Source organism: Aplysia californica, unplaced genomic scaffold, assembly GCF_000002075.1.
Source record: "Aplysia californica isolate F4 #8 unplaced genomic scaffold, AplCal3.0 scaffold00062, whole genome shotgun sequence".
Classification (NCBI taxonomy): domain Eukaryota; kingdom Metazoa; phylum Mollusca; class Gastropoda; order Aplysiida; family Aplysiidae; genus Aplysia; species Aplysia californica.
Genome location: NW_004797332.1, coordinates 1360074 through 1369392, shown reverse-complemented (window position 1 = coordinate 1369392; position 9319 = coordinate 1360074). Strand labels below are relative to the sequence as shown.

General features: G+C 37.3%; 1 protein-coding gene across 1 annotated transcript in view; it reads right to left on the bottom strand.

Moving 5' to 3' along the window:
- The window catches only part of LOC118477316 (nesprin-1-like), a 24549-nt gene that overhangs the window by 335 nt on the left and 14895 nt on the right, over positions 1 to 9319 (bottom strand). The window contains exons 12-20 of the mRNA XM_035968498.1: positions 8862 to 8915; positions 5165 to 5329; positions 3969 to 4127; positions 3467 to 3619; positions 2585 to 2749; positions 1775 to 2101; positions 1212 to 1364; positions 553 to 717; positions 3 to 28 (exon numbers count right to left, since the gene is read on the bottom strand). Coding sequence (XP_035824391.1) covers positions 3 to 28; positions 553 to 717; positions 1212 to 1364; positions 1775 to 2101; positions 2585 to 2749; positions 3467 to 3619; positions 3969 to 4127; positions 5165 to 5329; positions 8862 to 8915 — 1367 coding nt within the window. The remainder of the gene's footprint in view (positions 1 to 2; positions 29 to 552; positions 718 to 1211; positions 1365 to 1774; positions 2102 to 2584; positions 2750 to 3466; positions 3620 to 3968; positions 4128 to 5164; positions 5330 to 8861; positions 8916 to 9319) is intronic.

Sequence of the window (9319 nt, the reverse complement as noted above, 5' to 3'; positions counted from 1 at the left end):
GCCCAACTTCACTCGTTACAGCGATTTCCTACACAGAGAACAGTTTGAGATATATACCTCTTTTACTGAAAAGTAGGTTAGTTGATGGGAGTGACCTTAGAGGTAGAGAAATTATTCTTCCCTAGGCATCCTTCCCACTGTATTTAAGAGAGAGAAGCCTACATGACCTCATTAAAACCTGCTATAAAGATACATTTTCGAAATCTTATTGTACCAGCTAGTTTGATTCTTTTTCCAACAAGTGTGATCAGTAGCCACAATGATTGTCTATTTGGGTTCTTCTTCTTCTGAAAGAACATATTTGTTGGTATATTACATGTGTACATGTATTTGAAAGGATTGTTCTACATTGAATGGAGCAGTCTACATCGTGTAAGTTGTTAAAATTCTATTTCATTGTCAAGCACCTGGAGTCATCATGGAATGAGCGCTATAGAAGTGATCCTTATGATCGTTATATCATTTATTATTATTATTAAGATTATTTCTATTATTATTATTATTATTATCATTATTATAATTACTTTTATTATTATTATCATCCCTTCTCACCTCAACCTTGTGCAGCTGTGCCTCAATAGCATGCCTGTCTCCCCTCACATCGCTGCACAGACCAAGCTTGTCCATGGCCGAGCCCAGCCAATCAGACGTGTCCATGTATGTGTCGCGGTATGTCTGGTGATCCCGCAGGTTCTTCTCACAAGACTCGTTCAGTTCCTGGAATGGAACAAATGGCATAGATAGATATACAGTCCTAATACTCACCTGAATGTCCCAATAAAATATTTAAACATGAAATAAGTTCATGTTCATCATGACTTTCTTTTCCATGATTTGAGTGACAACATTCCATTTGAGTACGAGCTTTTGTATATTTTTAGAATGGAAGTATTGAGACTCAGTCAAGGTTTGATTATTTTCTGACTAAGGGACATTAAAGAAGTAGCAAAATAAACAAAGGAAAGAAAGATAATATAGGGTCTTCTGACAAAAAAACCTTTAAAGTTTAAGCAAAAATACAGATCGTGAAAAGAAAGAATGGCACCCTAAGACAGAAAGATACTATTCTATTATAGCTAAAATTCTTAAGCTTATAAAGACTACAAGGAATTATACTTATTTAATGAATTCACAGTCAAATCCAGAAATATTTGTTCAAGTTTTAGTCTATGCAATGAATAAAACACGGTCTTCTAAGAACTTTGTCTGACCTTTGCCCTCTGCACCAGTTTCTCGTAGCGATCGACTACATGTGCGATCTGTGCTCCGAGGTTGCCGTCGCGGCTAGTACGCTTCAGACTCAGCCCTTTCTCATTGAGACTGTCGATGGTGCTCTGTTGACTGGAGATGTTCAGTTGGAGAACCTGTGAATGGAAAAATGACAGACCACAAACTAAGTTGAGATTCAGCCTCAATAACTTTGCTGTTGATCTTATTATGTAGCCCATCTTGCAAGTATTCTAATCCTTTGCCCTAAATGAGTCAGAAGGCAGGATACACTGAGCTGTCTTCGTGCCCTCTTTTTTTGTTCTTGTTTTACCCATTTCAATTTACATGAATGTTTTAATTCATGGTTTGAATTGTCCTGTGTTGTGTATGTATTGGAGTTTCAATACAGCACCACTCCTTTAGACAATTTGGGAACAACTTGAATTCGTGGATTTTTACAATACTGTGGATTCAAGAAGCGCAGTAAGCTCACACAACACAACTGAAAACCTCGCTCACGTCTTGAAAGACATCAAGTTCATTAATATTTTTAAAAACTACTGACCTTCACCCTCTCCAGCTGAAGCTTCTTCTCCTGCAGGGTGTTCTGCTTCTGAGAGTCGGCAGCCACCTGCCCTTCCAGATCCTTGAGCCACCTCTGCAACTGCTCCACGCTGTCATCGTAGACGGTCCACTGCGCCAGCGTGCCATCCAGCTGCGTCTTCGCTTCGTTGAGCTCGGCCGAGAGGGCGTCGTACTCCTGCTGCAGCGTCTGCATGTCCCGGCGCATGTTGTCGCGGCCTGACACCGAGGTGTTGGGCAGCACCATCTGAAGGTTGTCCAGCGTGATCTGTAGCATGTGCATCCCCTCCTCCTTCTCGTTCAGCAACTCCTGGGGAAGCAAAACATCGGCCATCAGTTAGTGGATGTTCTTAACCCAAAATCTGGAAATTTTCTTTCATTGCAGTTTTTACATCTGTGGTATCGTTGCAAGTTCTTAAGAAACATTTTGTCAAAACTCACATTGAAATGTTGAAAAAAGCAAGAAAAGATACATAGTTTATGTAAAAGTTTTAAAATAATGAAATAGTTTTTTTTTCTATCTTCTGAAAATTTTTTATTTCGGCAGTTGTTTAGATAGAACAGTTGAAAGCTTGCAGGCGAAAAGCATTTTTTTCCCATTTTATATAAACATTAGTGGACAAAATAATATTGGTGGTTCTGTCTGTCTCTTCATAACTATCAAGAGATTCACAAAATAATTCCTGTCCACCACTGAGTCAGAGGATACAGTTACAGACACAGACACACAAAGGACCATAAACACAAACACCATCAACAACAGAAACCAAGCTAAACATTTTTAAAAACTTACCTGGACCTGGCCCAGCCTGTCCTGTACTGTGGACTTATCACCACTGGTGTCCACCACTCTGGCCACTTTGTCCTTCATCTGTGCCAGCCAGGCTCGGCACTGGTCAAATGACTCCATGTAAGCCTGGTGGTCAAGCACGTACTGCTCCCACCGACGGCACAGCTCCTGGACACATAGAAAGAATGAACAAATAAAGAATAATAAATAAATTAAACTTTATAGATCCACATAGGGAAATCTGGGTTACAACGGAAAACATAAAAACATAAATTTATATTTATGCATACAAATATACATACAAAGAATAACAAATACGCAATATCACACAAATGTGGACAATTTTGCAAACATGCAATTGGTGATCCCCATTGAGCAGTGCTGTTTTTTTTAAAGCAAGGGTTTTGTGTCTTGCTCAAGGACACATCCTAGTGACCACCCATCATAGCCCCATATCACTGACACTTACTTGACATACAACCTTGATAAAGACAAGTACGGTATTTCCATTTTTTCCTTACTATTCCTACACACAGCCTGCGTACTGTCTGATATTTGCTGATACATTTCAACTTCAACATTCTTGTTCCTTAATTACAATGAACGGGAAAACAATCTTCCCAGAAATTGTGAGGTATCGTATCAAGAGTTTAGCAGTGACACTTTTGATCTGAATAATACAGGACAAAGAAAAAAACTGGAATTTTTCCAAAGCACCAGAAAAGAAAGAACAATGCAATAAGTCCAATGGAATAACAACACCTTCAATACCATAATTCAAATTTCATAACACATGATTCTAATTTTGATACAAAAGTAAATCAGTACTTAAAGCATGCTCCTCACAAAACTCATACGTCACAAAATATTATGACTGAAACATACCTTGAGATTAATGGTTGCAGACTGATACTTTGTGGTCAACTGAGATGCTTGGCTGACCACACGTGAGTCAGCGCTGACCCGCACCAAGTCCTGGGCTGCATCGCTCAGAGAGTCAAGGTCGCTCTGGTGGTTGGCAACTTCTGTCTGGAGAGCCTGTTTGATAAGTCAGTTTTTCAGTAAGCAAACATTGTTTTCAAAACTCCAAAAACTCAGGGGGGGGGGGGGGGGGGGGCTGCTTAGGATGAAAAGTCCCTGACAATAAACTGGTAAGTTAAAGAAAAAAGCCTTGAATTGTTTGTTTTTTAAAGTGCGGTCACTTACGAAAAATCCACAGACAAAGGTGATTGTGCTTGCATGAAAAAATTGGTGCTCCTTATCCCATGGACATATGATTTACACCAAAATTTTGGCATTCAAGTCTACCGGAATCATATCCCTAGGCCCTGCACACATCCTATTCGCGATAATAGTATCATAGCATATTAAACAGTAACAAAAGTACCTTGAGCTTATCCAGCTGAGTCTGTTTTTCCGGCAGTGTGGCGCGGAGGTCGACATCACGCAGACGAGACTCCAGGTCTTTCAGCCAGGCTCCGCAACGTTCGTGCCATGACTCAAAGCCTTTCCATTGGTCCATGCATGACTCAAGGTCACTTTTGGTCTGAGGAAGGTGTTGAACGTCCAATTTTAAGTCACACTTTTAGGAGCAGAACAGCTGAGTTATTGTTCTGTCAAGGTTTACTGTTGTTTAGTTTAGTTTCAGTAGAGGTTTTACGGCACTCGCAACTGCATAAGGTCATATGAGCGCCAGAAGATTAGAGCTGCTACAAGAGAGTAACAAACATAAAAAAGAAGAAGGGGAGATAAGGACGATAGATCTTTGATAGGAAAGAAGAAGCAAACCACACCAGAGCACCCGCCAACCACCCACATTTACTGTTGTAATGCTTACTTTGTTCGGCGTTGTAACCAAATTAAGAAACCATTATCCATGCTCAGTAGAAAAGGGAGGGTACCATAAGTGAAATCATGGTAAGCAATCAATTTTCTTTGCCAACATCAAAGTCAGTATGGCATGAAGATATCTTTAAAAAAATAAAATAAAATAAAATAAAATAAAATAAAATAATAATAATAATAATAATAGTAATAGCAATAATGATCATGATGATGAAAATAATTTCTACAGTTCCCACTCCCATACAATACAAGGCGCTTTACAATACCTTCATCTTTACACAAAATACAAGAAAATGAACACATTTTTAACACCCTCAAATGTATACATCCAAGCAAACTCCAGATTCTCAGGGGCAATTCTGGAGTCCCATATTCAGCAACATAGCCGTAATTTGACAAAGTGAAATAAATAAAACACAAGACCCCCCCGCGGTAAAAAAGAGTGAAAAAGAAAAGAAAGAAAATGAAAACAAAACATATAACTATTAATTTTTAAAATGTATGGTTTGCTCCTTTTTCTTATCAAATATCTTTCCTCCCAGTCTCTCCTCTGTCTTTTCTTTGGAAAACACACCTCTAATCTTTTGCTCGCATTTGACCTATTTGTGCTGCAAGCGCCACAAAACTCTTACTAAAACCTAAAATGTAAAAAATAATAAAACAAATTAAAAAAAACAAAAATACAAAAAAAAACAAAAAACCCAAACAAATTTTACAACAAAAGGTAAAAGTACCGACCTTGGCAAGTGCCCTGATGAAGGCCTCCCAGTCAGCTTTGAGGGCGTCCGTGTCCCGTGTGATGATGTCCCGACCTTGAGGAGCCGTGTGTGGGAGGACCTGCTCCGATAGCTCCAGGACCTGCTTCACCTTGGGCTCCCCCTCCATCTTGGTGGCCAGAATGTCCTGGGAAAACCAGAGGAAAAAGTTTTAGAGTTAGATGGATTGATTCTGAATGAGCCTTACTAAAGCTCCTTTCAATACGAGATACATATTTGAGACAAAAACAAATATACTGCTCATATTAAAGAAAAACCCGGTATTTCTTGGCAAAAACTTTCTTTTTGCGTTGGAGAAAAAAAAAGGATTACATATTATCATACTACTATAGCCATCTATTATGGTTTTAACACCCCTTTCACTGCCACAGTAAGCTTATTTAAAAGGTTTGCACTAAGGCCACACAACGATTTATAAGTCTGATGCACATGTGTATTGATTATAAACATTTAACGCCTCTTAAGTCACACGTTGTGGCATAAAAACTTTAAATCTAAAACAAGAATATTAAAAGAGAATACACTTCTTTCATTTTTCAATAACCTTTCCGGCATACTTTCACAAAAGACCCCATTTCAATGTTTCCCATTTTCTTCAAGTGCCTGCATATTTTATATACATGTGGTCATCAACATCACTCAAAGTGAAAAAAGATATATAGATCTATTTATTATATCCGTGCATCTATGCAAAGACACAGTTGTGTGAAAGAAGGTTATCAGCAATTTAAAATCAACAGCAAATTTACAGAAAGTAAAATATTATTTATCATCTGTCTATCCGAGCACTTTTTAGGTTGAAGTTGTCTGTACTTTGTAATCACATCAGTAATTTTGCCCAAACATAAATACGAAGGAAAATAATCTAATCTATTTTCATTATTTAGCTTTAGTATCCTATCTTACAGAAGAACCACAGATACCGAGGTACCAAATTCAGGTAGAATACGATAGAACTACAAAACTAATTGACAAAGAAGAAAACTCCCTCTTCTACAAAAAGGAAATAAAAATAAAAGAACCTAAAATATGTCAATAACAAAATTCATACGCTTGTAAACTCAGTAAAACCAACATTGACTAATGATATCAAAGCAACGCTGCACACATTGAGTGGAGTAATACTCTGAGAAAGTGCAGTCACATCTCAAAAATGTAATAGAAAAATATTAGTTAAACCAGTCTATTGGAGGAATTAACTTAAAATGTAATAACATGCCTTTGAGATGTTTTTCCCCATGATTTCCAACCTAAACTTAAGTGAATTGAAAATACCAAATTACTTTGAATGTTCAATATGATAAGTTATATTTACAGATATATTTTCATTTTCTATATCCCACTTTTAATCAGTCATTACTTCATATTTTCATAACTGCCCTACCCATTTACGATCACTGAGAGCACCATTTGTATCAAACTCTCACTCTCCACTTCTTTCTTCTTTGTGTGTAAATGTATTGTAAAAAAGGCTTTTCTAGATCTAGGAAAAACTAATGCGACCTGAACATAAAGACCAAAAGTAAAATCCGCTAATCTCTCATCTTAATCCATGTTGGATCTTTTTTCTTCCCAGCCCGTTATCAATTTTCCCCCTCATAGTACCAAAAACTCAAGGCAGCCTCCATTGCTTATTTATCAATTACACTATTTTTCAGTTTTGTCCCTCGTCTCAGTGTTATTCCAGCAGTATTATTCACTCGTGAGTTATCTAGTGCTGATCACAAACAACAAAATCACAGCATGAACGGTGACTGCACAGCATAAAAGGTTGTTGTTAAATACATAGTTTGTAGGTGAGGAGCAGACAGACAGTGCATTTATTGTCATTTTTTTTTGGGGGGGGGGGGCAGGATGGATGGAGAGGGTCAGGAAGTTTTGGGAGGAGGGATAACATAACAGTAATAACAACCAATGATCCATCAGGCACACATGTGGGGAAATAGAAAAGGGAAGGGCGCGAGGAAGGACGGGGGAGTGCTGTAGGGATTGAACATTTGAGGGATTTTGTGAGTGGGGGATATTTGGGCTTGTGGCATGAACAAGTAAAGTAAAAGGAACAATAAACATTCAAGGCAAGAGTAAGGAATGATTTTGAAGAACAAAACCAAACAAAAACAACATAACAGGTGAAAATGAGGGTGTGTCTAGCAGAGATTTTTAAAGACATTCACGGAGGAAGGAGGAAACATCATGCATAATAACAGACCATTCTAATCTTTGTACTAGTTCTCATGAACAGAGACAGATCGTATTGAATCAACAGTTGAGAAGAGGTAGAGAAAACGGTGTAAAAGTAAAGGAGAGAAGGAGAAAAGAGTAGCAAAGGAAGAAACGGAGCACATAAAGGAGAACTAATGAAAATACAATAACGTGAACAAACTTAATACATATCTTTTCTAAAACCCCCTCCAACTATTCGACACATTTTGAGAAATGAATATTTAATGGTCTTTCAAGGTACTTTTTCTTTATCAAGAAATAAGTGTCTCAACTTCGATTTGTCAATGTGCTAAAATATGGAATACATGTTCCTTTAAATATAGTTTAGTTTCACTTGCATCACTACTATGTGTCATTGGCATGCAGTACAGTTCACACAAGTTGGGTTTTTTTTATGTTCAGTGTGAGCATGACTTACAAAAGTTTACATCAAACTATAAATAAGTGCCATACAACTCTAAGTTTTACAGTTTTCTACAGTTTAGAAAACATTTAGTATGATTACAGTTACGAATATTTGAATAATAATCAAAATTTTCCTTGAAAATGGAAAAAAACAACAACCCGAGCAACTTTGCCAAATTTTGCTAATAAAATTACATAGTTGAATTAAAGATTGCAATTTACTTGCGCCCTTCAAATATCACAGTATTCATTATCTCTCTCTGATAGTTTACGCAGCAAAATCAAAGCTATTTATAAGCTATGGGTATCAGACTGTCTACCAAGCTGCTAACAAATTCTTTGCACCCCGAAGCTGTAAACAAAAGGCAAGCAAACCCTCATAAAATGAAACAGCTGGTTCAGAATTATACAGAGCATGGCAAAAAGCTATAATACTTTGATGACAAATTCTCCTTAGCCTCCCAGGAGTCAACATGATTAATTATGATGAAATTATACGGTCATACTTATTCCAAGGACAAGAAATATTTTTAAAATGTGGTTGATTAAACTTCATTTTACTAAATTAATTTAATTTAAAAATTCTTCGTATCATCGAAGATTACGGGGCTCCATTTTGTCTTTTTTAAAGCTTAAACCATTTCACACTAATATCCTATCATAGTGCAGAAAATTTCCATACGACTTTGAAGTGAAAAGCAGTAAACCAAATCAAGTGATAAACGCCCAACTCAGGAAGCACAACTTTACAATTCTGAATGGAATGATTTCAATAAAATTCACCGAACAGATCACAGACCAATATTCCAAACCATTTTAACTGTATTCTCATAACCACATTAGAATCTCAAAAACCAACATTTAATCTGATTTTTTTTTAAATGAATGAAATTTTTCTTCTCGTCAGTGCATTAGTATCTGAAAAGCTTAAATCTTTTGCAACCGAAGCAAGGCCAGGGGCTCAACCACAGGGAAGGTCAAGGACAAGGTACATTAAAGCTTCCTTGTACCGTCGCAGGCATTTTACTCACATGTAAACGTGACGTTATAATTTGGGAAGGTTTGTAGCCATCCGAGGGCAAGAACTTGAAAACAGATCGATTGATGACCATCAACAAAAATAATTTATTATGCTTGGTTAACTACCTTGGGATATTACGATTCAAGGACAGTACATTTTTAAATAGAAAATATCCTCTGTTTTTTGTTTGAGCCAAGAGAAAGAAGCCCATTGACACAACAAAGGCCATTCTGTACTTGGAAAAAAGGAAGACAGACAGGCAGAAAGAAAACACAGGGATAGAAGAGAAGTAGGAACTATCAAGGGCACTTTTTATCCACCCATAGCTGACATCCAGTGCAGACATTATAATGCTCTTTAATTGGTAAACGTGTTACAAGGTTATCATAATAATAATATTGCATACAAAAGTGAGAGTACATACGGGGGGGAAAGAGAGGGGAGGGGGGAGAGAGAAAGAGAGAGCAA